We start from the raw sequence: 24,618 nt of genomic DNA on the forward strand, positions 1-24,618 counted from the left end.
ACTATATTTAATTAATCTGTGAGGCTTAATAAGCAGCTCTACCAAACTGACAGCAAGATTGCTTCAAAGAGACATGAACACAATTACTGATGTTAGGTTCAACTGGCCTATTTTTGTCTTGCCGTCCCAGGATGAAATGTCAGAAGTTGGTGAAATCTACAAGGTATGTGTATCTAGTAAGCCCGATCAAGTAAAGCAGACTTGGCAGCTTAAAACCATAGGGATGAAGAACCTTGAGACGAAGCTGGCAATGCATTTGGATTTCAACTGCCGATTTTTTGCAAATGCCCATAACTATATGGAACTCCCTGTGCTGTTGCCTAAGCAGGATCCCCAACCTGGTACGGAATTAACCTGTTTAAGTTGATACCATTTATATACACCGATCAGCCATAACATTATGACCACTGACAGGTGAAGTGAATAACACTGATAATCTCGTTATCATGGCACCTGTCAGTGGGTGGGATATATTAGACAGCAAGTGAACATTTTGTCCTCAGAGTTGATGTGTTAGAAGCAGGAAAAATGGGCAAGCGTAAGGATCTGAGCGACTTTGACAAGGGCCAAATTGTGATGGTTAGACGACTGGGTCAGAGCATCTCCAAAACTGCAACTCTTGTGGGGTGTTCCCAGTCTGCAGTGGTCAGTACCTATCAAAAGTGGTCCGAGGAAGGAAAAGCGGTGAACCGGTGACAGGGTCATGTGCGGCCAAGGCTCATTAATGCACGTGGGGAGTGAAGGCTGGCCCGTGTGGTCCGATGCAACAGACGAGCTACTGTAGCTCAAATTGCTGAAACAGTTAATGCTGGTTCTGATAGAAAGGTGTCAGAACACACAGTGCATCGCAGTTTGTTGCGTATGGGGCTGCGTAGCCGCAGACCAGTCAGGGTGCCCATGCTGACCCCTGTCCACTGCCGAAAGCACCTACAATGGGCACGTGAGCATCAGAACTGGACCACGGAGCAATGGAAGAAGGTGGCCTGGTCTGATGAATCACGAGTTCAAGGTGTTGACTTGGCCTCCAAATTCCCCAGATCTCAATCCAATCGAGCATCTGTGGGACGTGCTGGACAAACAAGTCCGATCCATGGAGGCCCCGCCTCGCAACTTACAGGACTTAAAGGATCTGCTGCTAACATCTTGGTGCCAGATTCCACAGTACACCTTCAGAGGTCTAGTGGAGTTCATGCCTCGACGGGTCAGGACTGTTTTGGTGGCAAAAGGGGGACCTACACAATATTAGGCATGTGGTCATAATGTTGTGGCTGATCGGTGTATGTTGTTCTATTCTCTATGCTATATTAGTATATATTCACATTGTTTCTCTGTTAATAAATATGTTTGTTACCTGCAAATCAACCTGTCTGGATGGATACTAATATTATTTTTAATAACATGTATTAGTGGGTTGCTGTTCTTCTCATCTTGAGTTGTGGTGTTTTTTTTTTTCAATTACTTCTATGAAAGGAAATGGTCTTAGAGGACAAACATTATAACGAGCTGTCTAAAGCAGCACATCTAACAGAGAGGTTTTTCTTACGAAAGTCCTGCTGTGACAGGCTGTCCATCTCAGTCCCAAGGATCACTGCATCTGTCACACATTAACTGACAAACACAGAAAACACTGCCTAAGCGCCAAGGAAACAGTTTCCAAAGACAATTGAGCCTGTCACACTGGTTTCTGTTGCCCTTTTTCCTCAGTTGTGCAGTACAGGATTAATGTGTATACTGGAGATGTTAAGAAAGCAGGCTTCACTGGTGAGGTATACCTCCGCCTCCAAGGAGACCAAGGAGATACTGGAAAACGTTGGCTGGCAAGATCCAACAATGAGACAAACACCTTTTCTCAAGGCCAGGTAAGATTTATTAGAAGGTTAGTACACAAAATAATGGCTTTTAGACTTAAAATATAAGGGAGGACTTTTATCATGTTCCTAAATCAGTTACACTAACTATGATTAACAGTTACCCATTGTGTAAATACACAGTATATTTTGCCAAAAGCATTGGTACAGCGAATGCAAAAAGTCATTTTCACAATGTATTGAATGGGATGTGGGCCAACCTTTGTTCTTAATGGCAGCTGTGAGTCCTTTAGATCAGTGTTTTCCAACCAGTGTTCCATGCCAGATTTGTCTTGCTTTTTTGATAATCATTAAAATCCTACCGTTATCTTTCAAATCGAGAACACTAGCCAAAGGGGAATGGTACATCACTCGTCGTTACCATGGGGAATTCATGAATGCCTGAGCTGCCTATAGGCAAATGCAGACGCATCTTTGATGATACTACATATGTGTAATTAAATAAGGATATTATTGGAACAGATCAATTACATTGTTATGGTTAAAATTGAATGAAAATGTCAAGGAAAAGACTGCAGAAGCGTTTACTCTGCTCTTTATCAAAATACAGTTGGAAAGCAGAACTTTAATTGTGAGATGCAGATCATGGAGCATAGTGTATGATTTCGGAAGAATGATTCACTACTTTATTACACCATTAATCTGACATATATGCACTGTTTAGGTGGACAATTTTAAAATCAAAGCTGTCAATATTGGGAAGTTGAACCAACTGGTTATTGGATACAGAAGTCAACGCAAAGGTATGTCAGTTTGCCTCCAAATTACAGATGTCCTTGAATGGTTTTTAGTTACTTCAAAGTTTGATGATGTAAGACGTTACATTTATTTTAATGGAATGTTTCCAACATTATCAAAATTATTTAATTTCATTGAAAACAAAATTGACAACTATGCAATGTATATTTTAACTAACTAAATATTCTTCAGCAGCTCTTTCAAATCTTAACATGATGGACTATTTCCACAGATCGCTGGTTTCTAGAGAAAATAATTGTGGCTGAAGGAGAAATGCCCACTACACATCACACTTTCATGCACAGTGATTGGATCAATGCTCACCCAAAGAAGGGAGATATCTATGAAGCAGTCATCCCTGTGAAAGGTGACAATATTGAGACATGCTAACCTCCTTAGATTTAGCTGTTTTCTGGGGTCTTGAAATCTTAAGCTATACCGTGGCATTGTGGTGCTGCACTGGTTACTAGCCAGTGGTCAAATACTTGTTTTATCTTCAACAGTGTTTTTCAGTTCAAACCCAAGGGCCTTCTCATATAATAGACATGGAAATGGAAATCTGACATGAACATTTATTTAGGCCTAATATGAAAACCAAGCGAAAACATAAAAAGGAAAAGGGAACATAGAATAATTATAAATCTCAATTTATGTCTGTGTATTTTAAATATTTTGAGCTGAGACCTTGGGCATCATTGTTAGAAAATGCTGTACCTGACAAAGCAGAGAGTGAAATATATTGCAGTACATGATTGAGCATAAACTCATCAATCACTCATAGCTCATAGCATTCAGTTACTTTCCGAGAAGACAATAGAAATGCTGTTGTGTCTATATCTATATGTTTATCTATATATGTATCACAATATCTAAATCTATCTATCTATCCATCTAATTCATGTTTCTGCATATATTTCCATATTAATATCGGTCTGGTATTTTAATCTTTGACTATACAAGACTGCAGTCCTGCTTTCCTGTCAGCCAGGATAGTAACAATGGTATAAGAGCGAACACAGAAATGTAGAAGGCAGTAGAAAGCAGTGAATTTCTATTACCGAACCAAACTGAATGAATAACTGAACTTACAGTGCAGAGGTTTTGTTGTTGCTGCCCTTTTAAAAACCTGTCATTTCTTCAAATAATGATGAATCACCTTCTTTCACACTGAAAGACACAACAGAACAGAGGCCTAACCCTGTAAAGGAGTCGGAAACGGGCAAAGCACAACAGTGGAGCATGTGGGTGAAGTGCTCACCATTGCCAGAAAAAACAGCAGACATCTCTGTCATTGTGTTTGGGGAAAAACAGAAGTCCTCTTTGCTAAAAGTAAAAAACTTCAATAACACACCGTTTCATGTAAGTATGTTGGTGTTTTTTATATGGTATGTTTAAGTAAAACAATGTGAAATTAAGCAGTTCATCGATTCACACCTATTGCTTCTGATTTATTACATCAAAGAAATAAAGGGCCGGATTAAATCAAAACTTTGACCCAACTGCTAATAGTAAACTACAAAGCTGTACACCATAGCGGTTACATTTCTGATTAGAAGAAAGTGGCATCTTGCTGAAAATGAAGCTGCGACTGAGTACAGTTCTGTAGTGTTCGATTAGCGGGTGGGTCAAAGTTTTGATTTAATCCCAGCCAAAAACAAGTTTTTTTTTTACTAAAATGATGGTGACAGTTTATGTTGGTCCAGGCCATGAATTTGCAACTCTGAAAACATGTATTTAATTATTTTAAATCTTTAAGCACTAGGTAATAAAATGTAATCATCTTCAGTTTGTTAACTTACACTTGCAGGTCTGTAATGGGGAAATAGGTGATGTGCTGAAGGTTTCATTCATCTGTAAGAGCCAAGAGAAAGTTAAACATCTAAAGTTGGAAAAGGTAGGGACATTTCTTAGGTGTTGGTTAAGTAAATTACATTACTTTCCATTAATATGAATACACATGTTGGTAACACTTTACATTAGGTGTCCTTAATGACTGTGTATTTACACAGAAATTACTTGTTACAATGTAAATACAGTGTAAATAGGCATAATTAATGTAAAGTGTTACCCAAATGTTGAGTATATAACAAAGTTATAATAAACAGCATCTCAGGTTAAATACCAGTTTAAAGTTTACAAGTTTCGTTTGTGAACAGGAATGTTTTTGAAAAAGTAGTTACTTTCAATTTCAGATTTTAGAACGTTTCTGATGTGTAATGAGAACTATTCCCGATTACAGGAATATCATATTTATATACATTTTATCTTTATGTATTTATTTAGCGAGGCTCATGTATCTATGTATCAGTTTGTACTGTTTAATATAACATTGTTTTGGTGTGGGTTTTAAGACATATTATTATTATTATTATTATTATTATTATTATTATTATTATTATTATTATTATTATTATTATTATTTATTTATTTATTTAATGTTAAGAAGGAAGAAAGGAAAGTAAAGCCTTTTTAGTTGACAACCTTAGCCCTCTTATTATGATAATCTCAATAGGAAAAATAAAGCCCTTTTTTCCTCAGTACTGTCTAACGTGAATGATAAAAGTGTGTTCTCTTCAGTAACTGAAGGGTAAGATTAGTTCTGGTGTCTGATCTCTGCAAATCATGATTCCAGGATCCTAAACCAAGATCTCAACTGTATTTGTGATGAGAAGTGTTTGAAGCTTAAGTTTGTACATTGCAATAGAAAGTTACACTCACACGATGCTTTCAGTGGAATGTGGCATGATGCATACAAAAGTCCTGATATTATTTGCTAAAAGGTGTAATCATATGTACCATGTTATATTATAACCTTTTGTACTTATCTCTTCTAAGACCAAATATATATAGTATCTTACTTGGAGCACTTAAATGTAGCCTGACATTTGGGAGGTCACCATATTTATTATACATTCAGTGACAGATGGTCTAGCTTCTACTGTGTTTTTCCATGGCAAGTACTCCCACTCCGGACAGGTTGAAATTTGAATTGAATCTTGGGACAGGTACATAATGGAAATATATAAAGTTCAACTCCTGTCTTGTCTTCTCTTTTCCTTTTAGCTCTGTGATATCAACAAACTTAAATAAATAGTCCAGATTTCCCTGGCTGATTAGCTGCAGATGTATCTAACTCTTCCCTGTACCTACATCATTCAGCTGCTACAAACAAAATCAAAAGATTTAAAAAATACTCAAGTGGTCTGACGTAAAGAAGAAAAGTACATACAGGATTGAATTAACCCAATATACATAATTTACATTGTTTGACAAAATCCATACAGTATATGTGTGGCTGTGATGAGATATCTTTGCTGTAAGGAAAGCATGTTTGATCGCCATTGATTTTGTTGTGTTTTCTTATAAACTGATAGTTCATCCTGGATCTTCTTTTCTTCTTTTCAGTAAGATTATCATTATCTTTCAAGACTGTATCTTTGTTTGACTAGATTCCCTAGGAAAAAACAACCAAACCAAACAAAAACACATTATCCATTCTTTTTCATGCTCACGAAAGCTACGCATGAAGGACAGTGTTACAAAACAAGAGCTGGGATTTGACACCGCAGACCGGTGGCTATTTGAGGAGAATGGGCTGGAGAGCGTGACTGAGCTGGCAGCTGGCAGGCCTGACAGGCCTCCTCTCAGAGGTACATCATATAAATAAAAAGTGACTTAATGTCCAGCAATATATGTGCCTAGAATAGTAACCAACAGGAGACAGTATCTACGCAGATTTATAATAACACAACAAAAGTGCCTGTTCTGTTTGAAAGCCTAGGTTCAGGGCACAGAGATCGACCAGATGGCTGAACACAATTGCTGTTTTCAGCTGTAACTTACCTTGGGAGTTAGGACTTTGGAGTTTATTTTTCAACACACAATTAGATAATATCATATCATATCACATTCAACAGAAGACTGAATGTCATCTTTGTATTTTTTATATTTTAAAAAGGTCTTCATTGTCCTGTTGTTTATCATTTTGAGACACCTGTTAATGTCTTTTTGAGGACAAAACGGTGCTTTTACAAATCCCTATGATTCTTTTAAACTAAGAATAAATAATAGCAAGGTGATTTAAATGTAAACACTGCCTAGCATCTAAAAGCAATCCGATTCCGGCCTTAGCTGTCTAATACAACTGAAAAGCCAGACAGACGACATCAGATACACAGTATGATACATGCAGTCTACAGGTTTTGTAGAAAGTTTATTTATACATTAAATTGCTTATATTCCTCAAATTGTAACACATATACAGGGTTGGGAGTTAATAGATTACAAGTAGCAGCATTTCTGCAAACAGATTGCAAATATGAGTCTTAAATCATATACAATTACACATATTCATAGCTACAATCTGTTGTCTATCATTTATAACTATATACATGTATTACAAAAGTGTTATTTATGAGAGAAGGTAGCTGGCTGACATAGCTGCACTGGGAATGGTGATTTACTGCAGGAAGTATGAATAAATGTTTGTACTGAACCAGGAACCATGCAGATATTGATCCGACTGCTATCCATTCACATAATTGTCTTGCAGATGTGTTGTACTCTGTCAAAGTGTACACAGGAGACCTTCCAGCAGCTGCAACCGATGCCCAGATCTCCTGCACTCTTTTTGGTGAAAAGGGAGATACCGGTGTGCGGAAACTGACCCTTTCTTCTTCTCAGTTAATTCTAGATAAAGGGAAGGTTAGTAATGAGCCTCGACTGTCAGCAGCTTTTACCATACAAACAAGCATGTTGCCTCAGGCTGCTTAGTACTGGGAGCAATAGCACATAGGATACTAATATATCAGTGCTAGGTATAAATGGAATTGGAGTGACGGGGGGGTTTGAAATTAATTTGCCCTGTTGATCTTGGCTTTTCCTTTGAATTAAATCGTTCTGCATGTTTCAGGAGCAGATTGTCTTATGTTTTTACAAAACGGACCAAATCTGCAAGAAGGCTTCATTTGGCCTCTCTTCCCCAAAGTTATAAAATGAAATCGCAGTGTCACATCCCTTTTTGAAGTTTGAATTTCAACATGGCATGCTTAATCTTATTGCTGGGAAATATGCACATGCAGTTATTAATCTGTTCCTTAAGTAAATACAGAAACTTGCTTGGAACTAATTGTGTCTGGCAGAATTTACAGCTTACTGTAATATTTAATGAAACAGGAACAATTACTTTGTCAAGAGGTAATTTATTTTATCTAATGAAGATGTACTTGAGGTGCCATTCAGCTAAGCGTAACCCATCATGTAAGCATCAGCTGTCATGTAATTTCTATTCTGACAGGTTAATACATTCCACCTAAAAGCAGTGGACCTTGGCATGCCTTCCAGGGTCATAGTAGGGCATGGAAATTCAGGCTACGGTGCTGGATGGTACCTGAATAAAATCACAGTGCAGGACCCTGGAGAGGCAGATGCAGAGTTTGTGTTTCCATGCCAACGGTGGTTAGACAGTGGAACTGGTGACAGATGGACAGAAAGAGAAATGAAACTCCTTGGAAAAGTCAGCTCCCACGGCCAAGTGACAGCAGATCCTCAGGGTGCGTTTGCTTGAAATCTCTGTCTCTGCATGCTTTGCATCGACTTAAAATGGTTCAGAAAGTCTGCATCAAAGTCAATGATTTGAAAAAGTGTAATACGTGAGGTGCAGATAAGTGAAAGCAACATCCCTTCATATACAACAGAATGCAATGTTCTGGCATTGAAAACATTAATGAGACAGATTATATTGCTTTCTTTTTCCGACATAGATTTCTTAATTATTTTAAATGTATCTGTGCCAATATTCTTTTAATTTGAAGAGTTATTTACAATTACCAAAACATATATTCTAGATTAAACATTTCACCAGCAGGCTTTAAGGCCCTGTGCCAATTGTGTTTTGTAACACATTTTCTTTTCAGAACCTGCTTTTGTTGGAATAGTTTCTTTGCCAAATGCACAATTACAATTGAAACTGAAGCAACTAAATAATAATCACAGTCAAATTTAATAAATTAAAAAAATAAAATAAAAGTCAAATAAATGTTAGAGATTCATTTTGCATAAAGGATTCAGAGTGAGAGTGGTCTTGAATTTAAACATTTCCAGATACTACCTGTTTACAGTATCTTACTGTTAGTTACCTGCTACAGATCTCACACTAAATGTTTTCTTCCCCTAATGTAGCTGCAACATAATTAGCTGTAAACAGTACAATATATTTACCACCAACAACAATTGATACATTTTATTAATATAATTATGGCATAATTTAATTTTTCAGTTATTTACACATGCCAGTCTGTATAAGGGTGAAATGTTGTGGCTAATATACTCGTTGGAGCTGGAATTCACAGTATTCTATGGGAAAATCACATCCAATAAATGTCACAGTGGCATGTCCATTGTACCAAGATCTCAAGATCACTAGAAGCCCATATTACATTGTTTTAGATGTGAATCTGATTCATATTATTTTGTTAATGTTCACCTCAATGTTCCCAGTCTTAAAAGGATAACAAGATTAAGCTGGACAAAATAATTGATCACAAGGTCAATTAAACGTTTTAAGCTATTACTGCCGTAGATGACAGTGTTCCAATAAAATGTGAACTAATAGAAAAAATTGGGAATGACATTGTAGAGATAATAATGATGATAATACAGTGCTCAGTTCGAAAGCAGAAAAGCTTAATAAATAAATAATGTGAGCTGGTAGGGATGCGGGACAGTGCCCTGTCTAGATGCCAAATATATTCTTTGTATTACTGTTGCAGCAAGATTGTGTAGATCATCTGCATTTCTGCTCTGTGAATTGCTCCTGGTAGGTCAGGTTCAGTACAGTTTCTGCGTAGCTGATTTTAGAAAAACATTTTCATCCAAGGCCATCGAGAGAACAGAAAACAGAGACAGAGTCTGTGATAAAGTTGGGCAACCTCACTGATGTCATGGTGTTGCTCAGCAACCAAAAGGAGTAATCTTCTATATGATCATATATTCATTAGAAAAACTTTACAAGAGTCTTCCTGAGTGGGCCTCTCTGGAGCGCTTCGTTATAGTTGAATAAACTATTTTTGTATTATTCTAATTAAATCCTGAGTGTTCCTTGTCTGCCTGTTTATTTTAGGAGTACATTTCTCCTCATCAGTACCCAGGAGGCAGGAGGCAAAACACAGGTTTAAAGAAAATATGTTGAAAAAGATGTTTAAATAAACACACACACAGAGCTGTGGTTGATACCTGCTCCAAGAGGGCAAATGACTGTCTGGCCAGCCAATGAGGAGCATTGGCAGCGGCAGTATTTTCTTTGGCTAAACTACGGTGGGGCTAATCCATACAGTGGCGGGGCTCAAATCAACATCTGAATTTCAAAGTGAATACATACACAATAGAATAGCACCCATTAGGCTGCTATGGGTTAAATGATTGCACTGACTCCTTTTTTCACATGCAAAATTACATCGAGAGCAACAGACCTGGATGGTCATTACTACTGAGTTTAGGCAATACTATTCATGCTATTTCAACTCATTCTCGTTGTCTGGCAAACCTGTCCGCTACAAACCCAACGCATTGCACATCATCTGTCACACTCCTCACACACACACAGAGAAAGTAAGAGATAGAGAGACGCACAGAGAGAGAGAGAGCGAGAGAGAGAGAGAGCTACACTAGTTAATGGCACTCAACCGGCGGCCACCCAGTCCACAAAAAACGCGACAAAGTCAGCACAGTTTCCAAATCGACCCTATTATTTAAAATATAGTCAAACTCACCATTTACGTTTTCAAAGGAGCACAAGGTTGTTGTGGTTGGATCGATCCATAATAATGTTAGCAATGTTACAATTTCCCAAATTACTTAGCTAGCTAGCATTAGCTAACGTTAACTAATTTGGCTCAGATCAGTGTAATGTGCGATACACTGCATCACTACACTACACTGCATGCTAACGCCCGCCAATTTGACACAGAAATGACGCAGTGATGCAAATGTAACTGGCCAGCACTTATTCTGCTCGGTGATATTCTTGTTTTGTTGCATGGTGGGGCTAAGGTGGAGCTAACACAATTCTTGGTGGGGCTGTAGCCCAACCAAGCCATACCCCACCGCCGCCCCTGATGAGGAGACAAGACAGGTCAAAATCCTCTTGCCTCACCTGGTTGGAATCTTGGCAATTTAAGAACATCCTGGATGAGTGCAAACAGCATCTATTAGAGCGCTAGAAAAACAGGTGCATACATAACATCTGGTTTGTTCATGACTATGGAAGTTGGAATTATTTCAGATTTGTTTTATTTACAGAAATGCACAGATAATTAAAATGAATATTGTACAAAATGCCAAACAAATAAATAACAAAATTGCAAACCTATATCTGCTTATTATTAGAATGTGAATGTGAATTCAACCCTGCATTCTTCCAGGCCTGAATGACAAGTTTCTGATATTAAATCAATGCCAAAGCACAGCAAGTGTAACCCACATGTCACATGTTATTTTGGTAGCTTGTTACTGATGAAGAAGCTATTGTCCTTCAACCTATCTGATTCAATGTAACATTTCGTTACTTTTATTCCCACAGGCACATGGGACATCTACATATCAACTGGTGCCTATTCAAGCATTGCCGAGGATTCAGAAGTGACCCTGGAGGTTTGTGGTGAGAAGGGCACAAGCTCTGCCCTCAGTCTCCCCGGGAAAATGCTCAAACCAGGACAAATGTATCAGACGACTGCAAAAATTGACCAGAGACATGGATCTATTACTAAAATTCGTCTGCGAACAGAAGGGACCCAAGCAGGAGAAACATGGCACTGCAGACAGGTAGCACAAATACAGTCCATTGCACAGGGTTTCCTTATTGTTACCTAATGTGTGATTTATCTGATCCCTTAATGTTTTGGGACTAATGTTTTGGGAAAATATATGCTTGCTTTATGTTTGCCTTCTTAGTTAGACAGAGGTCTTAGATCTGCTTCTGCTTAATAATGATTATCACAAATTTTGAAACTGAATGGGAAACAATGTGCAAAAGCATTAAACCAGAATCAATCAGCTGTGTCATGTATATCCTTCCAAAGGGGCTTGAAATTTCAGCACTGGATTATTTCAGGATATTGTAAATGTCTACAGCAAACAAAAAAGAAGAGGATAGGAAGCAAAATAAAACACTATTCAAGTTAGAAAATAAAAACTGAGTGGTAGTGATTGATAAACACTTCTGTGCATAACAAGTAATTCAAACCGAATACCAAATATGTTTTTTTTCTCAGAATCCATTCCTGAAAATACTTTGTATTTCTAATAAAAGTAAATTTTATATTGTATTTTCATAAAAGCAAGTAACTACACCCAGAACTTACCATTCTTCTGCTAATTCCTGCTTGTGAAAATAGTAAATAAATACAAAAAATGTCTTGGAATAACATCAATGTGTTTTGCAGCAACAACAAGAGGTCAGGTATGGGTGCACGGGAACTCGAAACACTCAGCCAGCACAAAGGAACAGATATTGTTGCTCCAATACTTATTTTTTAAGCAGTTTAATTCCTAACCTGCTTCTAACTCTACTGGCAGCTTTCAACATTTTCTAGTCCAAGAGAGCCCAGGTGGACATAAGATTTTGTATTTTTCCAGGCAAGTAGGGATTTAAAAGAAAATAGGAGCAGCTGCACATCAGGGACCTCAGGGACAAAGTAGACAAGACAGTACTGAAACATGCATTTACTTTAGAAAATTGCCACAGCGCTTTACTTAACTCATTGAGGATTGTGAGGAAAAACTACATAAAGAATACATTGAATTATTCTGGTTTTATTATGATACATAATTATGATGATACCTAATAAAACATGGACACCATTTATATAAAAAAATACATAAGGTTACGTAAACAAATTGTGTGTATTTATAAACATCACTGAGATCCAATCATTATATGTACACTAACTCATATCCTCTAACAATCAGGACTTGTCTGTATAGAAGTACTTATTTTACCTTAATAAAACACAATTTATTCAGAGAAATAAAAGCTAACTCAAGAAGAATATAAAACGATAAAATTGGGGCAATTCCTACATATATTAATTTCCGTTGGCGGTATGATTTTGAACAGGAATGTGTTTTTGTTTCCGAGGAGAATGAACAAGAAGAATAATGAATCGGGCTTTGCATTAAAACCATATTTGCCTTTTCATTATGTTCTCATTATTTTGGAATGTACTTACTCTTTCTGTGACATTTCTATTTAGATTAAACTTCAGAACAGAAAAACTAAGGACATCTTTGAATTTCCAGTGCTGCGGTATTTGGGTGACAGGGGAGAAAACACTGTGGTGGAGCTGCCTGTAATTAGGAAAGACTGTGACTTTCTAACAGGTAGAGATGACTTTTCAGTTAGTTGTAGTACGTCTGCACTAGATAATTCTGTCACAAAGTGTGTGCACTTTGTAATATTGATTCATTTTTCAAACTTTCAGTGAAGGAGTACACTCTGTCCCTGACCACTGGATCCTCCCCTGTGTCTGGAACAGATGCAGAAATATTTGTCACTCTCTGGGGGTCACTTGGGGGTACAGGCAAAAGAAAACTCCAAAGAAGAGATGACACTTGTTTCAGCAAGGGAAAGGTAATACTTGGGCAGAATCACTGAAATGATGGAGACTTTGATGTTTGACTACAGAGCAGGGCTAAAATGAACTACAGAGCAACCAGACTTTTATTGCCTTGACTGCAAACTTATCAGTCATTTACTTTAATAAATCAGTAAATACAGTATATACATTTTATCTTCCCAAAACATTCATATATATTTTTAAAAGGCTACTCTGATGTAGTACAAACTGATTGCTCAACTTTGATGGTTCATTTTCAGGTGGACACATTCACAGTGGAAGCAGTGGATATCGGACTCCTTGAAGAGGTAGAGGTGGAGAAGGGCCGAGGTTCAAACTGGAACCTGCAGAAGATTGTGGTCAAGGAGGGCATCTACACTGAGAAAGAAGCTGTTGTTTTAGCAGAGACATGGCTGGACAACACCAACAGAAAAGGAACATTTCCTGTTAAAGGTTGGTTCTAAGGCTGTGATTTTATAAGAAAAAGACTTCTATCAACAGGGAAGATCTAAAAATTTCAGTTAAATAGTTAACTAGTCCTCAATTATGTTTTAATGGAGAAGCTTGATTGGCATCTGGAGATTGGGGGCTGAAATCCACCTTTGAATTTCATGTGACTTCAGTATTAGGGCAGGCATCATTGTCCGATCAGTTAAAGTCGTGGAAGACAATAAAAACGAAACAAAGAAGATGTCTGTATGAATTTCTATCCTATATTAAACTAGGCAATGTTTTCTATCCAATACCAAAGCCAAATGGACAGCATCTATATGAGTATTTGGCGTGAATAACATCTCACTTGCTTCTTTTTTATAACAGAATTGCAGGAGAAGACGATAATAGAAAGTATGGATGTTAGTGGCAAGCCTATGAAATCTGGTATGTATTTAAGACAGATCTAACTCAGTATATAGTTTGATTTTTTTTAATAACTTTCTAATTCTGCATCTTCCACTTGTTTCACTATAAATCATATTGCTAAAATTAGAAATAATTATGTTGATTAGCAGTGAGTACAAATATTAAAAGCAATTTTCATGGAATCAGAGCGCAGACTGAATACTAATCTGCTAAACCTCTGGACGTGTTTATTTAATTCTGTAATGAATTGTCTTAAGACAGACACTTGTACCTCCATCGTTTTAATGCTTCTTCAGCTCTGACTCTGCACTCTGAATTCCTTGCTATTTCTCTTCATTGAACTCCAGCATGTAACTTCCATTCTCTCATGATTGATTCTTAGGATTGTTTTATTTATTTTAAATATTTTTTATAGACCTCTGAGTCACAGCTGTGGTATCGAATTTCATGATATGAACATATTAAATGTGAGACAAAACCTAAACCTGTTTGTGCAGTCTCCTTGGGTAACATCACTGGCAGTTCCAGCAATTAGGTCAGACGGATAACTATTTGCCTAAGATAACATGATATTAGATTTATGTCAGCAACAAAGTCATCATTTAACATCTGTACTGATTTTTTTTTTTAAGTCAGGTGAAGTAATATTGATGTATATACTACTATATTATACTAAAACATGCTCAAAATAAAATGAAAGAATACATATCAATGAAATATACATGTATAATCAAAAAAGTTTTTTTTTTTACATTGGTTTGGTTTCTACACAGATGGATTGTGGAATATTTATCTGATTAAACCTTTAGAACAAAAGACTGATGGTCTGTCCTGGCCTTTCAGTGACTTAGTAATGATAATGTATGGGTCACTGGGAAAGTCAAAGCCTCTCTTTTGGATACCAAAGAAATCTCAGACTAATGATGATGCAGTGGTATATGAAGTGAGTATGTTGTTTAAATATTTTAAATTGTATCAGTCCCTTAGAGAGAGTGCATTTTTATGGCTACACTCAGATTTCTTAAATTCAAGCACCAAGTAAATCCCTTTTGCACACATTGTTATTTTCGTCACAGTTGGTACTGTGTAAATCTAACAAAAGACAATGGGTTGGTAGAAACTAAAACTTCTTACTACACACCAATTACAAGTTATTCGGTGGAAGGTCCTTTGTCAAACAAAAGCCACAATCAGGTTTTGAAATTGTCTTTTGCAGTTGAGGAAAGGGACAAAGTTCTGACTGGGTTTAGGCCGCAGTGTTATAAAAAATATCACTAGATTATTTACAGTTCAAGAGAAAGTTTTCAAGAGAAAAAAGCTTGGAAAATTTTACTGTGTATATTTTGTTTTTGCAGATTAACCTTCAGAAAAACCTGGGTGAGCTCTATAAAGTTCGTCTGGGTCTCAACAGTTCAGGGGCTGGGGCATCCCGAGTGTCTCTGCGCCCTTTTAGGATGCAGAATACTGACACTCTGGACTCATTCATCTGCTCTGTCAATGAAACACTTCCCTTAAGTTCAAGTGGAGACAGATGGCTTGAAGTCCCTGTAGAATGGCCATTAAAACCAGCCCTGCATGGTAGGTGTTACTAATATTCTATGAGAAGGATAATACATCTTAATTCAGAACATGAGGCACATTTCATTCTCGGAGTAATTGAGCATTACGAATAATTGAGTATTCTCGTGAAGGTTTATATATATATATATATATATATATATATATATATATATATATATACTTCAGCACCAGGCTGGACTTGTCTAGCTGCCAAATTTAATGCTATGGTCTGCAGTTTATTTAAGGACACACTATAACTTTTATTCAGCTGATATATTATGTGTCCAGTAGTTAAACACGAAATTACAGAATACAATTAGGTTGAAGGTGAGGTTAAGGCTGTTAAATCTCTTGCAATGAGTTCTCCTTGGATGACCCGTTATCTGAAAAATAGAATGCTTCCCAATTGGATATTGCATGTTACCATTATTATTTTTCTAACGAAGTTTGCCAATAGGCCACTTTGCTCATTCCGTGGAATCTAGTTTAAATCCCTACCTCTGAAGGGTTTCCTTCCCCAGCATTAGATTGGCTCTATCTTGCAGCTGCGGCTGCGGTTACAGCCAGCGATCTTGTTCCTCCCCAAGATTATGATTGTGTGTGCCCTGCCTTGGCTGTGACCACACATGGCAAGCTTGAGGATATTGTGTGGTATTTGCGCGTGCTTTGGGATCCACTCCCTGCACAATCAATTAGCAGGACCCACAGGACAGCACCCTTCCTCGGCTGGCTCTCGAGTCTCTGGTTTGGCTACATGTCTGCGACTCTCCTTAAACCCTTCATCGCCTTAATCTCAGACAATCCTCTCTGCACAGCTGTCCTCCTGTCAGCAGACTGCGCACAGGTGCAGACTCTTGTCCTCCGGCTCGAGATCTTCCCCCAGATGTAGAGTTCAGTATCAGAGCCCACGCCGCTCTCTGAACTGTCTTTCCCAGTGAACCAGAAGCTGGAACTCATGTGTTTCCAGGTTTCAGGTTTTCCCACGCTGGCCCCTCAACACCAACAGCGGTGCGTAAGCCGGTCCAGCCTCCTGCTGTGCCCCATACTCCAACAGCAGAGAGTGAGGAGGCCTCTTGGGCAGACGACGTGGTCTCTGTCCAGGACTCTGATGCAGAGGGAAAGAATAGAAGTTTTGCCCAGTCTGTTTTGTCTGCCTCAGTGGAGGAAGATGTGTCCCAAGACTTTCTGGAGAGGATTCAGAGAGCTGCTGAACACCCCTGGCTTGGACACCCACAGGTCCCCTGGCCTGAAGACCCAGCACCCACGCATTCTCTTTTGCTGTTGCCTCGTAGTTGGCTTCCTTAAGCTTTGCTGCTGGCCTCCCTCACGACGGCTTGGGTACATTACCAACTTGGGTAGTATCCCATCCTCATATGGGTAGTATCCTTGACTTGCAAGATAATGATAGGTTGCAGATGCAATACTGGTTATCTGAAAAAGAGAATATTACCCAAAGGCTGTGAGGTCACGCATGAGCTAGTTGGCTCCAGCAAAAAGAGGTGTGCTGTACTAGTTAAAGCAGGCAGAGGGAGGGTCTCCATGAGTGACAGTGCTCAGCGGCCTATCGGCAGCTTTGTTAGAAAAAAATGTCATGAATTCCCCATGGTGAATATTTTATGAAGATTACTGGGTGAAAGAATTTCACAATAAATAACATTTCAGTACATGTGTGTAATACATATTAAATTATTTTTAGGAAAGCCACAAACCACCTGCCAACTAGGTTTCATAAATGTAGGTGCTGCACAAACCAAATTGTTTACCATTGTGCACTGTTTGGATTTACAGAAAGGGATTCATTACATTTTACATATCTCTGTTTTTCCTTTATAGTTGCTGTTTATCACATAACATTGGTCTCCAGCAACGTGTACGATCAAAGCAAGCCATGCCAAGTTGCTCTCTGTGTGTATGGCCAGCATGGAGATACAGGAGACAGGCCCCTGCTTTGGCCTTTGAATACAAAGGACCAGAGAGAGGATACTAAGGTGAGGCAAGTTGGTGGAAATGGTATGCATCTCCACCTGTCACTTCATATGTATCATTAAGTTATTCATTTATGACACAAAGTTCTACAGATAATCCCATAATACTGTAAACCAAGATGTGTGTTCAAATGTTTGTATTTTTTTAATGCAATCTTAGTTTACAAGAAAACATACTCCCTGCAAGAAATGTAAATTTCAAATATGTATTTAATCTGAGGGGGAGAAAAGGACCAGAGGAATTATTTCTTTGTTGTAATGGTTTCAATCCATAATACTGTTCTAGAAGATTATATATAGTGATCAATGATTTTATTAACTCTACATTTCACAGGGTGGATTGCCTTTGTGTTATATTGTTTACACGTATTTCTCTTCTATATAAAATTAAAGCAGCATGGGTGCAGTGCTGTCATTTCAACAATAATACATACTGTTTGTTTTCTGCAGTTATCAACCATAGCCAATCCATAATAGCCAATAAATACGTGGAAGTAATTTAAATAATGTTTTTAACCAATTAACATATTTTTATTTTAAGGTATTTTCTTTTGTAATACACACAGTAGAGCTTGGTGAATTGCACAGCATTTCACTGTCCATTAGCAGTAAAATGAGTAAGTATTTGAATGTGTTGTATGCACCAGCTCCTGGTTCAGATCTCTGTCATTTATAGAAACTATACATTTTTATATTATACTAACTCTAAATCTATGCTTTAATATTGTACTACATTTAGACTTATATGTCACCAGACATTTTACATTCAAAGGATTTCAGACAGCTGAAAAATAACATTTAGCTGGAGGAATCCATCAGTGAATGTCCTTGCTGTTACAGACATTTTGTAAGCTTCCGATTTAGATTTCACATTGAAGCCTGAAATGTAATCTAAAGTTTGGTCTTTTATGCCTAATGTAAAATTTTGCTGTGGGTCATAATGCTTACTAGCTATACTCTGAAACCTATTTGCTTGTGGAATAAAGTGTCTTTAGAGTATATTGCTAGAGATTATATTTTTCACATGTTCAGCAAATTTGAGGAAAATACTAATATACCCAGAGAATGTTGTTGTATTTACATATTTTGATGTAGAATATACACAGAATTGGAAAGAAGGGTATCTCCCTGCTGAAACAGGTACAGATAGCTGAGTGATGTATCTTAATCAAGTTTTATTTCCCCCAGTTTCTGCTTGTTAGTATGAAAAGGTGGATTGCATCTGTAGCCTGTTAATCTGACTAAAATGATGTAATGTAATAAATGAATGGCATTTTTAAAATGGAATTAAGTTTGTTTGTTTGGTTTTATATTTATGTATGTCTAATTTCCAGGTGTTTCGATACATGTAAGTGAAATTCACTTAAGGGACTCAAGAAACAATGAAAAAGTCTATGTTTTCAATGTAAATGAGTAAGTATCTTTTCATTATACTTCATGTAACTTGTGGTTTAGAAATGGTACTTCGAATAATTTTATTTAGACAGACTGGCAGCATTAAAAGAGAAATGCTAGCTTCCTTTATTTTGAAACAAAGCCTTTTGAATGTTGGGTAAACTAGTGGAATAAGTATTTACATTTGCTACTAATTGTTCATCCTAATTAAATGTCTTCCTTTGTGCTGACACTCTTTCTCTGTTATAAGTTTCTTATTGGTGAAGCTACCAAGTGGTTCACCTAATCTATACCTCCATTCAGTTCAGTTCAATTATGCCCTACAGTCCAGTTATTATTGGTTTAAATCTACCCCTTCTCATAGTCTACTTTTACTGTGACTCATAAAAGGGCAACACAGATGGTCTGCTGGGATTGGGTATGCTGTGTGACATCGATGGTGTCTGTGACCCTGCAGAATTTTCAGCTGCAGCTGCACAAGTGTGTTATAAAGCCTGTTATCCGTACACTTCATCCAGTACAGGGATACAGTGAGCAGGAGCCTATCCCAGCAGGCACTGGGCTCAAGGCAGGGTACAACCAAATACTTGATGGTGCCTTTCCAATAACAGTAAATGTGTCAGTTTGTATTCTCTTTGATCTCTGATATTAGAATGCACAGTGACTGCATGACACTAATGTGGATAAATCCTAATGGTTAGATCACACAGCTTAAAGTCAATGGCTCCCGTTATTGTTTCGGACCACTTTAGAATCCAGTTTATTCGCAGAGCTTTTTGAGACAGTGTTAATTTTAATTAGTGGATTATCTGCAGATGCTTTTAGCAGGAAATTGACATTTCACCAGTTACTATTTGTGTTTTTCAGAAATGGGATTCATATATTCCAAAATATTTAATTATGTCAGGAGCATAACGTGTATGTGATAATAACTGTACAATTAAATTCTTGTGGATTACTTCTGTAATTTCTTTCATGGAGGATTAGCATTTGGTTTGTATTTATTCATATTGCAAAATTGAATGCAGGAAAATTGAGTATTTGTGATTTTATTATTATTATTATTATTATTATTATTATTATTATTATTATTATTATTATTATTATTCATTTTGGGTTTTGAAATTATACATTTTCATCAGGAAGAAAAATGTGTTAATCTAATGTAATCATCATCATTATCAGAGAGGATCACAGAGGACTGTACACATGCTGCTCAGTTTGGCCATTTATGTTATCTTCCTTTTAGGGAGTTTAATGTTGGTGCCGATCAACCACTCTCTGCAAAGGAATTTAAGCTTTCTGACGTCATCAACAAGACTGACCAGGAAAAGGAAAGAGGTTCTACAAATAAGGGAAAGGCTGACACGCCTGCAGGTGATGAAGAAGTCGTGACAGAATTCCTAATCAGCACCTACACGGGAGGAAAGATTGGGGCAGGAACTGATGCAAGCGTCCATGTGGTTTTATTTGGAGACCAAGGTCATTCTGAATCAATCGCATTGACTACACCTCAGAAGAAGCGGGATCCGTTTGAAAAAGGCCAGGTGAAGTCATGCACATATTAGCTGTGTTTAAGGCTGCCACATACTTGCATTTCAGAAAGCTGTCTGACAAAATCAGTGGTGATTCTTAGATTTTGAGTTTATGGGAACAGTTATTGCAAAGGTGCTTGGTTTGCTTTCGGATTATTTTATACTTTCTAAATATTTTTGCTTTTCCTCAAGGTACAATAACAATATGCAATTTGGGCTGATTATACCATAAGAAGTGAACATCTAAAAAAAACATCTTCATGATTGCTTACTTCTTGAAAGGAGATTGACATACTGCACTGCTATTGCACAGCTCAGAATCAAGATAGTTTGTCAACTTTATCATGTGCAAATGCAAAATTGTTATTCTGTACATTTTTCTGTAGGTTGACACATTCAAAGTCTTAACAAGATCAGTTGGAAAGCTGTATAAAATTGAGATTGGACATGATGGAAAAAAACGTGGTAAGCGTAATGTCAAATATGCAGCCTTGATTTAAACTATGTGGTTCCCAGTTTAAGAGCACAACATAACACCACAAACAAAACTTTGTGAAACTTCCACATACTTTGCTATGCTTTACGTTTACTACATCAGAAAACAACAACAACAACAACAACAACAAAAAAAATGATTGGACATTCAATGGCTTAAACATTAGCTCATTATGCAAAGTAAATATTGACCAGTGAAATAGGTTACAATGAAGTACTCAATTGAAAATATTACATATAACAATAGATACACACATACATATATAATTTCAACATAGACTACTGAGGCTGTGCATGAAATTCACACTTCATTCTTTATGTCACAAGTATATCAATGGGAGAAGCAGTTATACCCAGTGCGGAGATATGAGTACAAGTGAAGGAGTGCGGGTTGGGGGTGCAGGATGGTTGGCAGAAAATTAGGGTTACTGTAGTGTGAGTTCTGATTATAAGAGTGGCCTGTGGCAACTTGCCACTAGGTTGCACTGCCTCCACATTTGTGGGTCTGCACTACTTTTAGGATTTCAAAAACATTCATAGCCAGTTAATTCCTTCCTTTTAGCCTATCGTGTATAATGAATATAAAGGAAGGAATGGCGGAATGATGCTTGAAAAATGTGTCTCCATTTCTAAAAAAATAAAATATAGATTAATAACCTTAAATCAGTTCTTAACCCTATTATCAGTTCTCAACAAAACAGATTTCACAACATTAATCAAGATGTCTCTACTTACAACACATTTTAACATACTCAAGTTATATATTTTTTCCTTGCAGTGAAACACACTTGAGGTCTAAACATATGTTTTATTTTTACAATTCAGATTTTACAATATTTTACAATACAAATTAAGAATATATCTGAGTTGAGGGAGAACATCCAAGTGTAAGAGAAAACCAAAGAGTAAAGCTAGAACACATGCAACGTGCAGTATGTGTTCACTGAACACTAATGCAAAGATTCTCAGTGGTGATAATATTGTGGTTTCTTATCAGGAAGTGGGTGGTTTCTGGAAAAGGTGGAGATCGTGCATTCACAATCAAATTCAAAGTTTGTTTTTCTGTGCAACAGGTAGGATTTTATTTTTATGGTTATAGGTACTTTAGCAATAAAATATATTTTAAATTAAAATAGTTTATTTATATTTTATTTTTACAGCAACTGAGATCCTGTTTTGGCAATGACTTTGTTTGACAGCTTCATAGTAACAAAATAATTACAGTGTTTTGTGTGTTTGTGAGTCAGTTTTTGGGACAACTTTAAATCACTGCTAGAAGATTAGGAAAAACACTGCTTAACTGAAAACCAGGCTGCATGGATAATGAACTGCTATGATTGCTAACAAGCAGGGTATTTTGATAAGAAACAGTAGCAATGAAATGTCAGCAAATGAATAACTCATGCTGGTTTTTACATCCTTTCAAATATTCATGTATAAGTTCCTGGTATCCTCATATTGTGGTCATATGTATACAAAGCATATTAGTAATTATTTTACTACTTTGTTTTGCAGATGGCTTGCTGTAGATGAAGGGGACAAGAAAACTACTGTGCAGCTTTACCTTGAAGGGTATTAGCTTTAATCTCTGAAATAGTAAACATTTTCAAAACTGTGCATGCTTAAACCACATTATAAGAGAAAATGTATATACTATTACTGTTATATGAATATAAACACCTTTTTCAAGTGTCTCTACTTATAATATGTTTTTGGGTCTTTATTTTAATAACAGAGACATCAAAGGATAATTGAAGACACACGAGTGAATTGTAAAAGAAAACAGAAAGAGATTTCCAGGAGAACATTTTTGAGCCTGGGTTTTACTTCAAGAAATCATTCTTCCTTTTAAATCAAGCTGCAAGCGGCAATTATGTTTTACAAACTGCTTTACTAATTTTGTGACACATTCAACGTAGAAAAGGTGGTTAGACATGTATTTCTAAATAAACTGATGTGTTGTGCACAGCCATAATAATACAGCTAATGTCTTTGTGTAGGGAAAAGGTCCAGGGTATGTTTTGCCTTTAAATACTGCTGCTGTGGGTAATAGTATTTCATGGAAATTACTTTCAGTCTTTTATGAGATGATTTTAGTAGAAACATGCTGAAATTGTGCTTTTGTATTGCTTTAAAATTGTTATTTTATATTAGGGGCCACAAGGGGGTTAATCTTTTCAGGTAACTTTTTTATGTTTAAGTTTTAAGAATACACCGGGTTCACAAATGAATATGTTTTGTTGTATTCCATGCAAAGTTACTAGCAAATGTGTAAACCCCAATGCCATGTTACTTATATTTTAGTATCCCTTCTGTCCTTTTAAACCAGTGTCCCTCCAGAAATAATAGTTATTTAAAACTGGTTGTAGATAAGATATGATAGAGTAGGCTGGCTGTTCATAGAAATCATGGACTTCTCTTTGATTTATAAGAAGTTTTTTGTCCAATGGCCCATTGGTAGTCACCTGGCAACTGGAGGTGTTGCTGTTGAAAGGCTATGTTCAACCAACTTCTTTTCCCAACATTTTCAGGTGCATATAAAACAATGACATTTTAATTGGCATTAGATCAGTGATACTATTGTGAATGTCACAACGTTAATCGATCAGAGCTGAAATTCATACTTAAATTGACAGGTCTTCAAATTCCTTTCCAATAATGATTTTTATCTTGCATATTTTAGGGCTTAGAAAACTAGAAGATCTTTTTGAGAAGATTTGTATTTGTATGATCTCTTTGTTCACAGCACGTTATAATGCATTTGTTTGTGGTTTTCTGTCAATAAATATATATTTTCAAACTAATTGTGCCTTTGGATACCATTGGAACAACATATTTCAAAGTTCAACTGTATCAACATATGATTAAAAAATAAAACCTACCAGGAACCTGACCTAACATTTCTTATTCTGTATTTAGTAATATATTAAACAAATAAGTGTTTTTAAAAATGTTTTTCACTGAACATATATAAATACACCATGAATGCATGCTCCAGTGTTTTACCGCCCTTTCATTAAGTTAAATCGACATCTAAAAACGGAGGGCGTGGCAACAATCAAAATTTCAATTTTATAAACAGGATGATTTACAGTAATGACTGTCACCAAATGGGCGTGTGATCATTTTTACTGTTTGATTAAATCCCCCATCACAGCCACCACCGCCCACCTACCCACCCACTCACACACTACCTGCTACACGGAAATACACTTTGGTTGCCAGCTGCAAACTGGCTTTGATAACTCGCCAGTTGTGGAGATTGCATTACTTTTATGTTGCGAGCTTTCCGTGGTGCTGAACTATTGTGATCACTACTATATTGTTGCCATACTACTGTGTTGCTGACAAAAACATTACAGTGAATCTGTAAAAGTGTAAAAAAAAAAAAAGTAAGCAAATTATAAAAGATGCTGCTTCATTGCTTCTGCCATTTATTTTTAAAGAAAGCAGGCAGGTTCTTCGGGTGGCAGCCGCCCAGGTATGAACAATTGAGCATTTCGCCCTCTGCCTGCATCGGCGTGGAAACGAAGCAACGTGAGACACACTTAAATATAGATTAAATTCA

General features: G+C 36.9%; 1 protein-coding gene across 1 annotated transcript; it reads left to right on the forward strand.

Moving 5' to 3' along the window:
* Positions 1 to 49: 49 nt before the first annotated feature.
* On the forward strand, positions 50 to 23,934 carry LOC136766373 (lipoxygenase homology domain-containing protein 1). Its single transcript, XM_066719790.1, has 24 exons — positions 50 to 341; positions 1,705 to 1,859; positions 2,533 to 2,611; positions 2,839 to 2,973; positions 3,781 to 3,965; positions 4,414 to 4,500; positions 6,124 to 6,256; positions 7,159 to 7,310; positions 7,903 to 8,158; positions 11,185 to 11,426; positions 12,857 to 12,983; positions 13,085 to 13,233; positions 13,480 to 13,672; positions 14,039 to 14,098; positions 14,854 to 15,023; positions 15,436 to 15,658; positions 17,474 to 17,628; positions 18,167 to 18,242; positions 18,960 to 19,038; positions 20,270 to 20,567; positions 20,942 to 21,020; positions 22,048 to 22,123; positions 22,566 to 22,622; positions 22,786 to 23,934. Exons 1-24 carry the CDS (start codon positions 74 to 76, stop codon positions 22,799 to 22,801), a joined length of 3,450 nt encoding a protein of 1,149 aa, XP_066575887.1. The 5' UTR covers positions 50 to 73; the 3' UTR covers positions 22,802 to 23,934.
* Positions 23,935 to 24,618: the final 684 nt, after the last annotated feature.

Source organism: Amia ocellicauda, chromosome 2 (genome assembly GCF_036373705.1).
Source record: "Amia ocellicauda isolate fAmiCal2 chromosome 2, fAmiCal2.hap1, whole genome shotgun sequence".
Classification (NCBI taxonomy): Eukaryota; Metazoa; Chordata; class Actinopteri; order Amiiformes; family Amiidae; genus Amia; species Amia ocellicauda.

Bases quoted from the DNA above. Each gene is read 5' to 3' on its own strand.
- LOC136766373 (XM_066719790.1), top strand. From the start codon at position 74: ATGAACACAATTACTGATGTTAGGTTCAACTGGCCTATTTTTGTCTTG. The intron at 2,612-2,838 runs GTATGTCAGTTT...CTATTTCCACAG, and splicing joins ATACAGAAGTCAACGCAAAG to ATCGCTGGTTTCTAGAGAAA. The intron at 18,243-18,959 runs GTAAGTATTTGA...TCTAATTTCCAG, and splicing joins GTCCATTAGCAGTAAAATGA to GTGTTTCGATACATGTAAGT.